This window comes from Anolis sagrei, chromosome 4 (genome assembly GCF_037176765.1).
Source record: "Anolis sagrei isolate rAnoSag1 chromosome 4, rAnoSag1.mat, whole genome shotgun sequence".
NCBI lineage: Eukaryota > Metazoa > Chordata > Lepidosauria > Squamata > Dactyloidae > Anolis > Anolis sagrei.
Window position 1 is genome coordinate 219,576,199 of NC_090024.1, and position 18,990 is coordinate 219,595,188.

At 37.7% G+C, this 18,990-nt stretch overlaps 1 protein-coding gene across 9 annotated transcripts in view; it reads left to right on the forward strand.

The window, feature by feature from the left end:
- NCOA3 (nuclear receptor coactivator 3) overlaps window positions 1-18,990 on the forward strand; it is a 115,142-nt gene that overhangs the window by 64,182 nt on the left and 31,970 nt on the right. For 6 of the 9 annotated variants that reach the window (XR_010909920.1, XM_060772151.2, XM_060772155.2 and 3 more), the window contains 3 exons: window positions 7,698-7,772; window positions 16,691-16,809; window positions 17,950-18,057. Coding sequence is in view for 8 of the 9 variants with exons in the window: in XM_060772151.2 (XP_060628134.2) it covers window positions 17,960-18,057 (98 nt within the window). In the remaining variant the exon portion in view is untranslated. Of the gene's footprint in view, window positions 1-7,697; window positions 7,773-8,534; window positions 8,675-16,690; window positions 16,810-17,949; window positions 18,058-18,990 lie in introns of those variants that run through there. The other 3 variants (XM_067468181.1, XM_067468182.1, XM_067468183.1) reach the window with 2 other exon arrangements.

Below are 18,990 nucleotides of genomic sequence, written 5' to 3' on the forward strand. Positions count from 1 at the left end.
GGCCACACTCTATTTGTGCAGAACCTCCTTTGAATTTTCTGGACCCGAAAATGGTTTGGCGATATCCTTGCCATTTTGCCAAACATATATGTGTATAGTTTCCCCCTATTCCATCAGATCTGTCTGCACACAGCATCAGTAAGGACATGCTCACAAAAGCTATTTAGAGCTGGTGTTACATCTATCTATCTTTTCATTTGTTTATTTTTCCTCTTTCTATTTGTTTCTTCATATTTCTTGTTTCCTGACTGTTGGCTCCAAGACTTCTCATGACTTTGTGGCAGCCATTCAGATTTCTTCTGTCCCACATAATGTATTATATTATATATAACATAGGTTTGGACACAGGGGTCACATTGCAGTAAAATATTTAAAATGAATAAAATATTTAGCTAGCATAAACTTAAAACAGTATTTCAGTGGGCCATCCCCAGGGGCCATCCAGTCCAACCCCCAACAGATGGCCATCCATTCTTTGTATCATTATTATCATTATCATTATTATTAACAATAATAATACAAAGAATGGATGGCCATCTGTTGGGGGTGCTTGATTGTGCTTTATGCTTCACCCGCATGCCAGAAGGGGGTTGGACTGGGTGGTACCTGGGGTTATTTCTACTACTGCTGCTACTACCACTACTTACTACTGAGGCTGGATTGTCATCTGCCAGGGACCCTTTGGGTTTTTCCTACATGATATAAGGGGAATGAGGGAGTGACCATCTGTGGGGGGTGCTTTGATTGTGCTTTTACTGCATAGCAGTAGGGAGTTTGGACTGGGTGACCCCTGGGGTCTTCCACTGAAATACTGTTTTAAGTTTATGCTGGTTAATTTTTTCTTCATTTTTCTTCATTCCCAGTGGTAATCGGTACACTGGGTGCAGTGCCAAAAGATCTCAACCAGCATTTGAAAACAATAAACATTGTCAAAATCACAATTTGTCAACTGCAAAAAGGCCACCTTACTTGGATCTGTGCGCATCATTTGAAAATACATCACACAGTCCTAGACACTTGGGAAGTGTTCGACTTGTGCTTTTGTGTTACGAAACCCAGCATATATATCTCATTTGCTGTGACATACTACTACTACTACTACTACTACTACTCATAATAATAATAATAGAAGAAGAGGAAGAAGAAGAGGAAGAAGAAGAGGAAGAAGAAGAAGAAGAAGAAGAAGAAGAAGAAGAAGAAGAAGAAGAAGAAGAAGAAGAAACAGAAACATCAGGGCCATCTAGTCCAACTCCCTTCTGCCATGCAGGAAAAGCACAATCAAAGTACTCCCTCATTGGTGGGAGGGAAATTGGGTTTTGGAAGCAAAAATGGCTGGGGGTGGGTTGGGTCTGAGTGTTGAGAAAAGAGTCTGGACAGTGAAGGAGCTGGGTGGGAGGGTCTGTGCCATGGGAGGACACTGCTCCTGCTGTTTTGGCAGCTCCAAACTTTAATTTCCCTTCATTTCTCAAGTGGACGAGGAAGAGGAAAGAGAAGGCAGGGAGTAGCATGGTGCTGCGGAGCCCCACAGTACCATTCGTGGAACTCCAAGGGCTCCACAGAGCACAGTATGAGAACCCCTAATCTAGATGAAACTAAACCCTGTGCCCCAAGGGCAGCAGTGGGAAAGTACTATTAAAACATCAGATATTGCAACCCAAAACAAGCTAGGCTCTATAGGAATCCTATAAAGACCCCTACCATAGAACAACTGTCTAAGAAGCTGTTCACAACAACAGGAGTGGCTGTGATGGTTTTTTATTGTTCATAATCTCTGCAGGAATTGACCACAGTGCCATCTGCAATATCTACAGCTACTAAACTTTTGCCCCCTAATCCAACATCCCCTCAGTGTAGTGTAAATATCTGGATACAGACCCACACTTCAGTGACATATAGATGCCTTCCTGCTGAAGAAGAAGAAGAAGAAGAAGAAGAAGAAGAAGAAGAAGTCGTAGTAGTAAGGGTCATACAAAGATCTAAAGAGCCTTCAGAGGAGCTAATTACTTACATGCAGGATGCTTCGGCGACAGAACCACACATAAGTGCCCAGTGAACTTTTCCAGATCACTGTTGCACTTGCGGAATTCTAGAGATTATGCTTTGGGTTTGGTTTGTCCTATATATTATGAATTTTCACTGATAGGAGATCATTGGAGAAGTCTTTCCCATCAATCTAGTGTTGGAATCAGACATCTCAACATCATTAGGTCAAATATGATTTGGATTGATTTATTTTTCCTTACTGAAGGGAACACATATTGGATATCTCCATTCACTTGTATAATGATTTGTTATATTAAGGAATTTTGTATTCAAAGCAACGCACATTTCTGGCAGTGGTTCTGAGACCTCTAAACTGTGCCTGGAAATGACATGTCATCCACTTGAGACTGCTGACAATTTACCCTGGCATCTGCTGTACTACAACTAATGTACTGGTGGCTGAAATACCAATGATGTAGGTGCAACATACAACTACTATTTCTTGTTTCTATATGCTTTATTTCATCAACCAATATTAGAATTAAGGCTAAATTGAGGACCACTCTGACATAGACACTATGAGTACAGTACAAAATACTTCCCTCCCATTTTAGGAACTACAACCACTGGAATCAGGTGTAGTAGAGTATGAATCTGAAATAATATCATCTGTTTTGGCAGTATATAATAGCTACTTCAACATCTCTCTCCATCAGATGACATATGTGGATGAGATAATGAAGATGGCCAGAAGACAGGAATTGGAATTTAAGTGTTCTAAACACTTGTTTAGAATTCAGGACTCCGAATTCAGGACTCCAGTGTTGAATTACAATGTGTACCACCTGCCATATTATCAGTGCTTTCTTCACTGCTTCAAGTGTTAATATCCCAGTCATAAGAGTCAGCTTTTTGGTATTATTTACATCTCCCAAATAAGAAATTGTGCATAGAATACAAATGAAGAATTGTGATAGAATTTTCAATGACTTAGAAACTAATTCAGTTATAGTCATAGCTGCATAGGTAAAGTATTTAGAAAAAAATTACACACTGCTCCTGCAGACAAAGAGGGAAAACTTAGATGCGGTCTAAGATGTTCTATGCAAAAAGCTCCCCAGTTGTTTATCAACCGATAACACTCTAGGCAAGCCAGAAAGTGTGACATTAAGGCTACTGTGGAAACAATTGTTTTCCTACACTGTTCAGATCTGCTGGACTTATACAAGAAGCAAGTTTCACAATAGATGACTTTACCTTTCAGTGATAAGGACCTTTTTGACATTCATACAGGTTGAGAATTTAGAACACAACAAAAAGAAAAGAACCACAGCCTATAAAAATGATTTCTCACTCTCCAGACAACAGTCTACGCTTACTGATCCTTAAATTCTTTTCTGATGCCATGTTCTGACTTCCCACCAATGATAATTTCTATGCCAGGTAAAAGGCATTTCACTCATCCAGACATAGAATTTGAGTTTTTGTCACCTGGATGTCTTGATTTGCAGTTCTTGTTTTTATTGCTTTGAACATTTTTGTTTGCTGGAGAACAACATTCATGATCTTTTTAACTGTTCTGATAGTAGGGTTTTTTTCCATTTGAAATTCTGTACATGGCTACCTAGACAATATATGCAAATTAAGTTACAGTCCCAAAATATTGTAGATCCTGGAGTTCTTCATGGCTCATTGGAGGCTGGAGCAGTATGTGGTTTGCTAGCCAAGCTGAACAATACTGCATGCATAAGAAAAGCCATTGTGTAAAACCACACTTTGACTGACTGAATGGGAGAGAGCATAATGCTCGACAAAGAGGATTTGAAGGGGGCTGGGGTGATGGGTATAAATAGCAGTATTTAGCTTTCATGGTATTGCTCATCCTGGATGAGCAGTAGGTGAGTACTAAGGTTGTGAAAAACAGACTAGCTTTCAAAGAGCTAGCAGTTTATTAATGTTATAATGTTATTTTTAATACAATTCAAAATACTCATTGCTTCTTGTGGAGATCCCTAGGAAGTTCTGGTTATGTTGAGAAGAAGTCCAAGAGGAGCACATTCGGAGCTCAGAGCAATTTGAGTGTAGACATTTATTTTTCTATTTCACCGACAATTATGTTTCTACTTCATCCTTTAACAACATCATACAGAACTGGGTTTCTCTGAGTTTTCTGGACTATATGGCCATGTTCTAGAAGCATTCTCTTCTGATGTTTCACCCACATCTATGGTAGGCATCCTCAGATGTTGAGAATCTGTTGGAAACTAAGTAAGTGAGGTTTATATATCTGTGGAATGTCCCGGGTAGGGAAAAGATTCCACAGATATATAATCCTCACTTACTTTGTTTCCAACAGATCCTTCAACCTCTGAGGATGCCTGCCATAGATGTGGGCGAAACGTCAGGAGAGCATGCTTCTGGAACATGGCCATACAGCCTAGAAAACCCAAAGCAACCCAGTGATTCTAGCCATGAAAGCCTTCAACAACATACCATACAAAACTGTCAGGGCTTTGAGAGATTCAGAGAAGGCCTGTCTTACTCTCTTCAGAGGTGCAGATGGGAGCACAAGCAAGTGTTTTCTCAGTGACTCTGAAAAAATTGGAACTCTAAGGTATGCTCATCTGTTACTTGTTCTTCCATTGGAATCCACAAGGGCTTTCTTATTCAGGGGCCAACATGGTGTAATGCATTGAGCTATGACTCCTGAGAGAACGGTCAAATCCCCCATAGCCATGCAAAACCGATTGGGTGATCTTGGGCAATTGCACTCTCTTAGCCTCTGAGCAAGGCAAAGGCATCCTTCCTCTGAGAAAATCTTGTCAAGAAAGTTGGAAACAACTTGAAGGCACAAAAAACAACAAAAAAAACAGCAGCAGCAACACTTTGATGAAATGGCCTGCTGCTAAGGATAGGGCTTGTTGTTGGTTGGGTCATTTTTAAAATGCTAAGCTATAAAAAGTATTGTTCTCCATTTTGAAAGTCTTCTCCCCTTACTCTGTCCTTCTCAGATTCTACTGCTTTGAGAGGCTTTGAAAGCAGGAATTGAAATGCTCAAGCGTGCTGCTTACCCATTATAAACAGATGATTACTGGATGGAAAATACCCAGATCATTCTCCACAGTCAAACTTTAATTCAGTAGTAGCCAAGCAGATGGCTGTTGGTAGCCCTTAAGTAGAATATAAAAACAGAAAGCAAATGATATTGGGAAATTTGCTGCTTCTGATATTGGAAGTGGTACATTGCCTTCATAACAGGAAAGCTTATCCTATATACATTTTCCAGTTCTCCTTTAAAGCCAGTTGACTTGGAACCCGTTGTTCTGTGTAGTGGTTGCAAATTCCATAGTTTAAGAGCACTGTGTGTGAAAGGGAACTTTTCTTTTCACTAGCTTTATTAGTTGACCCTAGATTCTAGTAGTATACGAAAAACAGAATAAAGAAGTGCAATTTCAGCAAGTACATTTTCCTTACCTCTGTGGTGTATGATAAGAAAATTGCTACTATGTAAATTTTGTGAAAGGATTTATTTGTTTAATAGTTAAATTATTTTGAACCTAAGAGATACATTTCTACAATAGTATTTCAGAGTTTTAAAATTGGTTTTCATTTTATCTTTCTAGCTGGTGGGGGTTGCTTACAGAGAAGGCTTTACAAAGGTGTGTAATTAGGAGGCAGTTTGAGTCTTGATGCTTATCTTTACGTGACCATATTGCCAATCACCCCTCTAATTGGTAATGTTAGTTCATCTGAATAAAACTACTGTCAACGGAGTGGTTAAACTTGCATGCAAATGCATATACAACTGGTTGATATGAAAGGCTCTGGTTAAATTTCTTAAGAAATTGTCTGCTTGTACAAAGCTCTTCACCTGACTACTAGTAATTATCTATAAGTAGTCTGAGTAGAAGTATCAATTTTGAAACTCTGGATTTTGGAAAGGACTATAGAGTGTGCTTTTACATGTGAATGCCTCATAAATATTTCCCAAGAGCAATTTATTTTTCTAATTAGCTTGAATAGTCTCTGTTTAATGCAGTGCTTTAAGCAGTTTTGAATAAATCAATTCAAATACACAGCTGTTGTTCAAAACTTCACTTAAGTTACTGTAATTCTCTGTAGCATATTAGCAATGCTTGATAACTAGCAGATTTAATAATTTATTGGAAAGAATGCAATGTTTAAATTAAACCAATCTGTACTTTTTATAGGTTAAGAGAACTTAAAAATGTCTCTTTATTTTATTTTGATAACAGACCATAATCATTCATGGTCTTTACAGGATATTATAAGGAGAGATATTTACACATATGTTATGGTCATAATTTGTGTATTTTATTTCTGAATAGTTTAGAACTAACCATAGTAGCACATGCCTTTGTTAAGTCTAGATGGAGTTAATGTGGTGCACTCTGCAGGGACCTACCTTTGAAGAGTGTTCAGGCAGTACTATTAGACTAGATCAGAGCTTCTCAAATCTTTTTAGCCTCAGAACCCTTTTTGAACCAAAAGTTTCTCATGGATCCCCAGAAAATTGTATATATTATATATTCTATACAAATGCATATGTATTAATAAATGTTCATATAGTATTATAATTAAGAAATGTTTATAATTTATATATTTTGGCTTTTATCTAATTTATAGGAATCAAATGTGCTTTAACTAATGTTTTTATACTCCTTATTGTTTAATTATCTGTTTTGTTTTATTATGTTCTGTCTTTTATAGGACTTGTCATGTTGTTACCTGATTTATTTTATTTTGCTAGTATTATTCATTGTATTTACCTATATTGTAAGCCACCCAGAGTCCTTCCAGAAGATGGGACAGGGTATAAATAAAAATTTGTGTGTGTGGAGACAGAGACAAGAGAGAGAGACAGAGAGAGAGACAGAGAGAGAGACAGAGAGCGAGACAGAGAGCGAGACAGAGAGCGAGACAGAGAGAGAGAGAGAGAGAGAGAGAGATTAAATAAGTTCTTTCCACCCAGTAATTTTTTATGTGACTCCAGGTATATATGTATATTAGAAAAGTATAGAAAAACAAATATTTACTGATAATCAGCATTTACAAGGTTTGCTAAACAGGTTGGTTTTCCTTTTTGTGGAGTTACTGAGGGGCTCAGTGGGCACCTTCACTATATGCTACATACACCTTTTCTTTACCCAGGCAGTGTGATGCTGGTTGAACGGTTATGCCAGACTTGCACAATCTGTGGCTCTCCAGTTGTTTGGGACTTCAACTCCCAGAAACCTTAGCCAGTTTGTCCAGTGGTCAGGAATTCTGGGAGATGAAGTTCAAAAAACTAGGAGAGCCACAGGTTGTGAAGGCCTGGATTATGTTGTTGCTCCACTGTTGTCTTCTTCTTTCCTTCGAAGAAGTGCTGATAGGAGTAATTCCTGCCTGTTTTCCCTATTCATGAGTAGACATTTCTGTAAATATTTTAAAAGAAAATGTATACATAAGGTCAAAATTTTACTCAAGTATATAGTAATACTAGGGGCAAGGTACAGGGTTTGTTTTGGTGATTCATGATGCAAGTGAGTTCATAGCTTGTTATGTTGTGAAAATTATGCAGTGTTTATGCCCTTAGTGGGCAACTGTACGCAGGGAACCAATTTAATTAATCTAGTATCTGATTTTTAATCTTGTTGGCCTTAAAATGAAAAACTCAACTGTATTCACACAAAGTTTTAAAATTTCTTTAACAGAATGTGACACCAAGTGCCTGCTGATCCTGATGACCATTGAAAAACCTTCCAAACTTGCCTTTATTTTAAGAATGTGTAAGTTTCTGAAATAATTTTTAAAGTAGACCTTAAAGATTATGTGTTTTTATATATTGTGAAATTTCCAGTATAGGTATAACATTGGTGGGTGTTTTTCATTTAAAATCAGGGAAACTAAAGGTTACTTTCAGAAGAAGATGTAGCGGGGTTTTTATTTAATTCAATGTGGGGTGTGCCTGTTGTCGCACACCTTTAATCTTTTGATTCAATTATTCATTTTACTAAACAGAGAGAATTCAGAAGTTGTTTTTTAATAAACTAGATATTTTATACTGCAAACCATAATGTGAATTGCAGATTATTTTAAATTAGCATGTAGTACCTGACTGTGAATGGGAGAGCCTTAGGTACATGTCCCGTTTTCCTATTTCTGGTGGGACTGAAGAACCATCAAACCCTAGGGACTAGCCTAGGGACAATCCTAGCATAATATTTCCTAATATCCCACTCTAATGTTTTGTTGTTACTTCTAACTCTTGCACCAAAGTGGTTCACATTTGTTATTTCAGTAGCTCAGCATTGCAGAGTCTCCTTCTCTGGAGGCTTTTCCACAGAGGTTGTCTGTTGGGAGTGCTTTGATTGTGCCTTCTTGGATGGCAGGTGGTTGGACTGGATGGCCCTTGGAGGTCTCTTCCAACTCTAGGATTCTATATCATGAGTAGACAATGCAGGGTCTAATGGAGACACCTTTTCTCTCTCCCATCCACCATCTCATCCTGACCAAGGCTAACCCTTTCGGAATCCAAATGCTTCCTGTCTTTCCTTCACTTTCTGCATCTGAAGGAGAAGAGGAAGGGGAGGAAAGGGCAGTGAGGGGGCTTGGGGAGAACCCCCTCCATCCTGGCTAGCCCACCATGCAACTCCCAAGTTAGAAAGTCTGCCCATACCTGCCCTAAATGGTAGGAAAAGCTCATTGCAGTCTATGGTATTTATTTTTATTATTTTGTTGGTACCTGATTTTTCTTCCAGTGTGACTGCAAGGCAGCTTCAAAAAAATTAAATGTAGTTAAAGCATATGACAGAAACATTTTAAAAATTAAATGAACAATTCTGTTTTAAACATTGCATTAAAACAGTTCAAAATACAACAAAATACAGTAAACTATATATGTATATGTATATAAATAACACATCCTATTAAATTATCTTTCTGCCAGAGTATGATAATGACCTCATGGCCTGCCCACATAAAAGGGCCTTTACCTACTGGTAGAAAGAGTATAGTCAGCCAAGCCTTCTGAATGAGGGAATTCCATAATTTGAGAGCAGCCACCAAGAGGTCTGTTCCTCAGAACCCTACTGAAGTCCTCCCCTGAAGATCACTGAGGGATAGATGATCTTTCAGATAGCCTCAACTCAATTTGTGCAGGATTTTATCGGTCATAACGAGCATTTTGAATTGTGCATGAAAATGGATCTGTTCCCAGTGAAGTCATGTGCTCCTCCCAATCAGCCCCAAACAGCAGTCTGGCCACAGGATTTTGGACTCACTGCAGTTTCCATCTAAGGACAGAACCCTGTTGACTGTGTTCTAGTAATCCAAGTATGACATGATCATGACAGTTTTACATTTTTGCTTTAAACATGTTAGTAAATGCAGATTGCGTTTACATTATACATTGGACCTTGCTGTTGGAATGGTTCCATTTGATTTTGTTCCTTTAAACTTTTGCATAATTTATTTTGTTTCTCTGTGTGTATACATATACATATAAACTCAGTAGTCGATTTCATGTAAGTTTTGTGAATGCATCCTCAAACTTGACAGCAAACTAGATCACCTTTTACAATCCACAAGATGGAGATATCTTTAGCACAGTTATTCCTCCAGAATTTTTGTCTTGGGGAATAGTTCTTACCCATTATTAAACCTCAACCTTAAGGATTGTGTACTTTGTGTTATTGGTGGGCTTAACTCCTTTTGTAATCTCTGCTAAACTTCTGGAAAACCAGTAAGGACATTCCATACTTTTATTCTTAAACCAAACGTAGAATTTAGAAGCTATTATTCCCTCCCCCAAATAATATAGAGACATACTGCCCTTGAATAAGAGGCTTAGAAAGTAATGTTAGAGTAAATAACAAAGTATGGAGGTAAATGAGATAAATAATAAAGTAACTTATATTCAGAGGACTGTATTTGAGGTTGCAGATTCTGGAAATCAGAAGCTGCTAAATAGCTCTTGCACCCATAGTATACCACTTGAGCAAGACAATGAAATGGTACAAATAGGCCTTTGTACCTGATAGTATCACATGCAGCACTAAGAGCTAGAAATATTGAACCTGTCTTGTGCCTCTTCTGGAAGTCATTCCTGTTACAAGAGCTGCGTGCCAGCACTTAATCACAAGCACTGGGATAAGGTTTGACATCAAGTTGATTTGTGTTCAGAATTTCAGCAGTGAAGACCGTTGTTTGAATAACAAGTTGTTACAATAACTTGAATAGCAATGTAGCAAAGGGATTGTGTGCCAGCTTTTAGTAGCTTTCTCCTGACGTTAGATCATAGACATTTAAATTCCCCTGGCCTGATCTAAGATCACTAAATTGGCTAAGTATATATCACTTTTCCCTGCATTCTAAGATATAACAGAATTTCTGTTCTATAGTTTTATTAAACCCGTTTTAATATACCCACATATATAACATGTATATATACAACATGTGGTTGTTGTGGAGGTTAGTATGCCCTTCTTCCCTCACCATAGTATCAAGGCTATGTCTCTTGATACTGTTATTGTAATGGGTTTTTTGCAAATTCAGGTATTGGCTCTAAGCAGCATCCCAGACTGTTAAAAAGATCTGGTGTTTTACTGGGCTATATCAGCTTATATTCTGTTACAAATTCATTGGAAGTTTTAGCAATATTGTTTTAGCAAACTGGTCTTCTTGGTTCAGATTAAAGCTCATGTAATTCATCATTCTTCAATGTGCAGGACATAAAGCAATAGTACTATCCCATTTTGCTCTAGAAACAGGCACTTTGAATAATTTTGTACAACTCCCAATTGCCTTCTTTCTCTAAAAAAGCTTAGGTGTCATTGTTTTTCTTCATAGGGAACATAACTCTCCCATTATTATTATTATTATTATTATTATTATTATTATTATTATCATCATCATCATCATTTTCTGGCTTTTCTAGTATATGTTTTCAGTTGTCATGACTAGCACTATATGCATCATTCTGCGTAAGGCTGCACCATAACAGAATTAAGATGCTTGCTGACATTTTTCCAGGCCCTTTCCTAATACAGTCTTCTGTCTTTTTCACAATTCTCACATTCTGGAGCAATCCACCACAGCCTGCCAGCAGTTTCCTGATTATTCACAGTGTAAAGCTGATTCTTTTTGTTTCAGCATTTATTACTTTACACCTACATAGCGCTGAACATAGGTGCCATTCTTTTCCTCACTTAACCATTTTCAAAAATTCCCTTTAAGATCTTTTTAGAGTTGTTCTGGACTTTGATAAACCATCAAAGATAGCATTTTCTGCCTTTCAGAAATGGAAAGGCGTCGGTTGAGGGTACTTCTTTCTTGTTCTTTCGTTTTGCAGTTTTGTGAGATCTAGCCTTGACTGTGTCTGTTGATAATATCTAGATTAGGTTACAGCAGTGCAATCTGTGTGTGGAAACCTTTGAAGAGTGCTTGGAAATTGATGAATAATACAGGAGTTAGAAAGCTGACTGGTGTTTGTATCAGGAGACATATCTGACCAGTGCTTGAGAATTGATATGGGCTACCTGTGTATTTCTGGGCACATTCCTAAAGAGCAGGATTTCTGAAGAACTATCAATTCCTAAATGAATCAGTCTTACAGTCAAAATGTTCTTTGAAAGTCCATTTCAGAATGCCCTGCATCTTTTTGAGATGAGGTGCTTAGCAACAATTAATGGGGTCTTCTCCATCATGGTACTTTTCTCTTTGCCACCCTTCAAAAATGGAGAACACCTCTCCATTCCTCAGTTGGTGTCATGACCCTGAATGCTGAGTGGTGAGAGCTGTAGTTTTTATTACGGATTTTTCCCTTTATATAATGATTCATCTGTTTCTTCATTTCTTAGGCACACAGGGAGCACTTGAGATTTAAGAGGCAGGTTAAATAACAGTTCTTTGATGGAATACAGTGTAAAAAGGAGTTCTTGACAGGCCACAGGTATCATGACACTGAGAACAAACTTTATGAAAAGGCAGAAGATATCCCTTCAAGTACATATTGCTCCCATCTATTCAGTGATTAATACTGTGAGATTTTTTTGCTTTGCATGAGAAGTTCAACATACTCTTCGGGTCCAGCCTATCTTTGAGACTGCATCTCTTTCTATGAATCGGTGAGGGCTCTGAGATAGACAGAAGAAGCCCTCTTCTTGGTCCCACCACAGTCTCAAGCACGGTTGGTGGGGACGAGAGAGAGGTCCTTCTCTGTGGTGGCCCCTCGGCTCTGGAATACCCTCCCAAAAGAGATTAGATTAGCCCCTATCCTTCAATCCTTCCGTTCCAATCTAAAAACATGGATGTTCAGACAGGCTTTTGACCTTGAGTAGGTTGAATGGGCCCATGGGAAGCTGACACTTGGCACTTGTGAATTGTCAGCAGTTAGTTTTATCTACTGTTGTTTTAAAATTGTATTGTTTTGATTTTATGCTAACGTGTTGACTGGGAGTTGTTGTTATAATTTTATGTGATTTATATTATACTTTTGTACCATTTTTACTGGTTGTATATGTGCACCCAGCAGTGCTTTGTAAGCTGCCCCGAGTCCCTTCGGGGACATGGTGGCAGGATATAAATAAAGTTTTTAAAAAATTATTGTTTATTATAACACATTTCTTAATTAAGTTCCCAGACAGACTCTTAAAATTGTTTTATAAACAGTGAGGTATTGTGATTATTCCAGAATTGCACTACGTCTCAAGTGTTACTGAGTTGGCTTTAAAGAAATTATCATTCAAGGAGGAAAGGATAAGGAAAGTGAACAGGTTTTTTAAATCCATTTTGGGAGGAAAAGGGATTGGGCACTTATTTTTAGTTCAAAATGCCATTTTACTTGATAATTTTGGATGACTTTTCCCCTAATTAAAAACAATTGAGGACTCGGGGGGGGGGGGTATCCAGGAAGCATTAGGACCTTCAAAAACCTGTGACCCAGAATTCCTACTTCCCTGTTCTGGATATAAAGATTATCTATCTATCTATCTATCTATCTATCTATCTTTCTATCTAATGCTCTGTGCATAATGAGTGCCTTAAAAACAAAAGAACCAATGAATGACATCAAACCGAATTTGGCAACAAAACATCTCACAACACAAGGAGTGACCATCACTCAAAAATTATGATTTTGTCATTTGGGAGTTGTAGTTACTGGGATTTATAGTTCACCTACAATCAAAGAGCATTCTGAACTCCATCAACGATGGAATTGAACCAAACTTGGCACACAGAACCCCCATGACCAACAGAAAATACTTAAGGCCATCCAATCCAACTCTCTTCACCAGGGCAAGAAAACGTAATCAAAGCTCTCCTGACAAAGAGCCATCCAGCCATAGATATAGATAGATATATATGATTCACACACATACAGATATAGTGTCATAGATTTGAAAGGAATCCTTAAAGAAGGACAATGATATGTTGCATGTTCCAGAGTAGGCAAACCAGACACTCTCCACATCAACACTGACAAAGAAACAACAAGAAATATTGTTTACCCTCAAGCATAAAGACATTACATAAATTAGAACCCAACACTTGCTCATTACTTTATTTTCCAGATCAACAGACTGGGCCACAGCAACGCGTGGCAGGGGACAGCTAGTTTTAAATAAAAACAAAGATGTCCCTGTTGTCATCTGACCTGAGAGTACCATACTAGAATTCAGAGTTGGCAATTGCAAACTTTTTTTATTTGTAAGCAGAATGCTTGATATACTGCCACAAATTGTGTCAGGATATTATCTTCACAGGTGCTTTCAATAAAGCAGCCTAATTTGGTGGCTGAAAAATGATAAGCAACAGTAATCATTTGGCTTCCATATCCAACGGATCACCGTTGCTGCTGTTGTGTTTTTAATGAATGATTTTTTGCATTAATGATGCATTGCTTAATTAGCTCACTTGTGAAGATCTCTTGTTGCATGAAAAATAGCTGTCACCAAGTGTTTGCTGCTTAGGGCCCTCTGCCGAAAGCAGCCGGCCTCTCTTGGCTTCCTTGGCAAATTGGCTGCAGTATCTCATTGATTTCCACATTGCAGAAGCAATAATATTACTGGGAAACGATGGCGGTCTGTGCAGGGTATGATACAGCACTGTTGCCAGGGTAATATTCTTGTCAGCTATCTCTTATTTTAATCCTGTGCTCTTTGTTTTGGAGCATTCCAGTTCTTGATAAGATTCTCCTTATTACAATATGCAACTACAATGGATAATAGAGCACACTTATTAACACAACAATAGAGGTGCTAATAAAAGGGGCTGCCCTTATGTAAAACGATGATCGGATAACTTTGTAGATGTTCTTTTTACAAATGTAACTGCATCTGAAAGAAAGAAGTATATAATATAATGGAGAGGTAAAGAACAAACTTTCAGTACTCTTAATTTCAAGGAAATACATAAACTGTCTTTTAAAAAAAGATAATGGCTGAAATCCTGTACAACACTTCGGTATAGCATAGAACCAAATGCTACATTGTGAATCCCAAAGCACCCTCCTCTTTATTTCCACTTAACTGCTAAACTCTAGGAGTTGTGTAGGGATTGTGAATTCATACCAGTCACAAGTGCATTTTAGGTTACATATTTGTAACTACTATACAGGATTCCAACCAATATTTTCTGTGCATTTTTACTGCATCAGATGTTCTCTAGCAGTCTCTCAAAGCTGAAATGGTTGTTTATTGAGTTACACATACAGGGAGATAGCCAGTGTGGTTAAGTGGTTTGAGTGTTCTGAGACACCAGGTCTGGAATTCCCACTTAGCTGTGAAAGCCCTATGGTAAGCCACACATTTTTGTCATTTGTTGTGTGCGTTCAAGTAATTTGCAACCTATGGCAATCCTAAGGCAAACCTATCATGGGGTTTTCTCAAGATTTGTACAGAAGGGGTTTGCTGCTGCTGTTGTTGTTATTTATAGCCCGCTTTTTCTCTCCACAAGGAGACTCAAAGTGGCTTTAGCTTTGCCTTTCTCTGAGGCTAAGAGCATGACATCCTAGGAGGCATCCATAGCTGAGCAAAATTTTTAACCTCAGAATTGTATTCCAGTGCTCAAATCCCTATACCAAACTGGTGGCATTAGAGGAAGACAATGTCAGCTCTCCTCGAATAAATCCAGCCAAGAAAACTATGTTGTTTGTGAGAGTCAATCTGAAGGCATGTAACAGCAGCAGCAATGTACTCAGAAACCCAGTGTTGTAATATTGTTTCATTTTCAAATGGGCTCCATTGTAGGTGGCACAGGGGGATTTCTAAAATACAGAATTGAAGGGTAGATCATTTTATATATATCTGTAGTACTCTCACATTTCCTGAGCTTCTTTCCAGCCCTTTATCTGCTTCTGTGTATTTCCTGCCTCTTTCTATGGTAGCGTTTAGTGCCACAAAACGGTATGTCTGTTTAGGAATGCAGTTGCTATGAGACCAGAGTCAAATACTGCAATCTACACAATGGGTTTTGGACTTGGGAAAAATGCACAAGACGTTGCAAACTACATGAGTGCTGAAAGCTGGTGTCTGCATGAGTCTGATCTTTATCCTTTGCATGACTGAGCTTACAGCTGCTTGCATTTACTTGCTTTGTTAAAAAATCCACCTTTTAGTGGCTTTGCTGTCTTTTAGTTGGTACTTGTCTGATTATTTGGTCCTGTTCTGCCACCTGGTGGGCAGCCTGGAACTCACAAATAATTTTTGAATTTTCTTTTAAAATTGGCTTTTTCATTTTAAAAAATGAACTAGAACAAGGGTGGTAGAATATCATGCGCACAATATGAGCAACTAAATGAAATAATTAAAAAAATGAAATCAATCAGATTTAAGTTTGGATAGGAATTTTGCCTTTTGAGAAATTCTTCCCACAAATGATATGAAAGACTGTCAGTTAGCATTGAAGATTTTGAGTATAATTAGTCCTGAGAAGACCAGTGTTTTGTCACGCTATGGCTCTTAGAAATCTCAGATAAGATGTATCTGTCTTCTATTTCTATTCTTGTTGCAATAACAAACAAAACAGTCAAGTTCTGCAATTTATCTAGAGCAGTGGTTCTCAAGCTGTGGGTCCCCAGATGTTTTGGCCTTCAACCCCCAGAAATCCTAACAGCTGGTAAAGTGACTGGGATTTCTGGAAGTTGTCGGCCAAAACACCTGGGGGCCCACAGCTTGAAAACCACTGATCTAGAAAGTACCTAGCCTTTACGACTATGTTCTGAATGAAAGTCCTGGAGATTTTGTCAAATGTGAGTGTCCTAAAACTGGCATCATAACACACTTCTTGCCAGAGCTCTAGAAGCATTGGCTTATCTTATTTCTATTTATATTTAGACTTAATTACTCTGTTCTATCAAGTGTCTGTTTATGATGATGATGATCACTTCAAGTATTTTAAAATCTGATGTACTGTTGAGTGAAAAAATGCAATATAAAGTTTATCATATCAGAACAGATACGCAGAATTATTCTGCAAAGCTGCTTTATTGATTTAAGGTATAGCCATAATTTAGTCACCTAACACACTTTTTAAGTGACTGATGAAAAAAGCAGTGTGATATTTCTATGTTTTATTTCATTATTACTCTTTTACATAGGAAGAACCGGTAGAAACAATATTTTATATTTAGTTAATGACTGTACAGTATAGTTCCTTAGAGATATGTACCTCTCATCTCTCAAATGCACTTTTCATCTTTCACCAGTTTCAGATCACAGTAGAATGGAATTGTCATGGAATGTATGGCCAAACCGTGCTTTGGTGATGAATAGCATGCTGCTTTGAATGCATCTGCACTCTTTCACCTTTCTTCTATGATTTGAGGTAATGGAAGACATCCAAACTGACCAAACGTTAGTTACTGGTAATCAAATACTTCCTTCCACACTTATGAGTATGTTTCATCTCCTACTTTGAAAGAACATTTGTGGCAAGTGATGAATGCTGGTTTGTTTGCCCAAGTTGTCATGAAAACTGATTGTTTCAAACCATGGAAATTGGGGAAAAAAGACTACACAACTTTTGAGAAAGACAATTATTTACCCTCCCAAAATCATGGTTTGGTGATCCATTCTATTATATCCAAATTGCATCAATATGCCAATGGGGAGAGAAAGCATGGGTGGTAGGTTTCATTTTCTTTGAACAGAATGCCACAGGAATCCCCCCAGTTCATAATAATCAGCAAGAAATGCAATTGATACGTTCATTCTCCCCTTGTACATTTCATTACATTGTCCATTTTCATTCAACTATACAGGCTGTCTGGGATAGTTTATGGAAAGCATTCCTAATTAATATATACTATTTATGTTTCTGTTGTAGATGTTGTAAAATCTGGGATTCAATTTAATATCACTGTATTCAATTTTAAAGAAAAGAGATTCCACATAAACATTAGTGAGAATCTCTGGAAATGAAGAGCTATTTGACGTTGGAATAGACTACCTCTCGTTCATTGGAGGTCTTTAAAAAAGGGTAGATGCTTGTTGATGTCTCTTCCAACATTTTGCAAAGGGAAAACTTGTCATTGCTGCCAAAGCCTTTGGATATGATTTCTCAGTCTGGTCTAGCAAGCAGTTCATGCAGAATAACAGGACACCCAAGATTATATGTACCTCAGAGGACCAGTGACAAGGTTGCAGGGATGCCATTTTTAGATTTTGGTCTGAGATAGCTTGTTAATTCTTATAGTTACCCTCTATTTAGAGACTGATGGAGTAGTGGCTGTTTTGCAAAACTGCTTATGCACAGGCCATTATCACTGAGGACATATTCCCTGTCATTTCACAGAGGAACCAACAATGTATCTTTCTAGAAAATTACTGAACTAGAGAATCTTCGGCTCACTTGCAACCCTGTCATGCTGAAAGTTTAACCAAGTTTCCAATTTTGTTGTTTTTGAACATCTTTATGTTTGATTCCTGAACAAAAATCAACTTGGTTACTCCTTGACTGTTTCAGTTGCTGATGTATGATCAGAATGAGTGGATTAGGGGAGAACTCCTTGGACAGCATGACCAGTGATTCAAGAAAACGCAAGCCATTGCCCTGTGATACCCCGGGACCAGGGTAGAGAGTATTCATTTTGTTACTTTATTGCGGAATATTTATAGATAGTGGATGGGTTTTTCAGTATTTAAATCTATAATGTCTTCGTTCAGTGACAAATGTATTACATGATATGCTTAATGTGTTTTAATTCACATACATGAAATCAAGTCAAACTGTATCATTGCCAGAAAAAAAGTTGCTTAATTATAGCTGCATGCATTTTTTTTGGTAATTCTTTAATTTATGAGTAGGAGCTTGATTTTTTTAACATAAAAGCTGTAGAAATGCATAAAATGTAAATTTGATATGCTTTAATTAAGGCAATTAATAGCAATAATGAAAAATATTTTGGGACTGTCTTTTTGTAAGTTAAATACTTAAAAAGAAACCATATAGAAATATACTTAAAAGGTTCCTACCTATCTTCAGAGCAAAATTATCTGTCCTGTTCTATAGATTGCGTTCCTTGTTTAGGAGTATTATTTGATATCCCTTCTCTGGTTATTGTATTTATACATTCAATATTTGCCAAATACAAGATGTCCTTAACAAAGCTGGATATTTGAAAGTAGTATTCATATTGATATAATCCAGGAAACATATTCAGCGATATGTTGGCCATGCAGCAAAATAGCATACGGCTCCTGTATCAGTGGGACTGGCAGTTTTATCTATCAATGACCAGAAAATATGTATTCTCTGGGCATTTTCTAGGGCCTTCAGCATGACTCACTATTTCTGGGGCAGAAGTCCTTCATTTCAACCGTGTTTGCTATTATCCACAGTTTATGTATCCAAGTGAAACCTGGGAACCATAGCCCCCCTTGGATACAGGGGTTGTAGCACACAGGAAAATCAAAAATTTGCAAAAGAATGATATTGTGACCAATAAAAACCCCCAAGATGCATCATGCAAGCTTTCAGTGCTCCACTGACTACTTTATCTGGCAA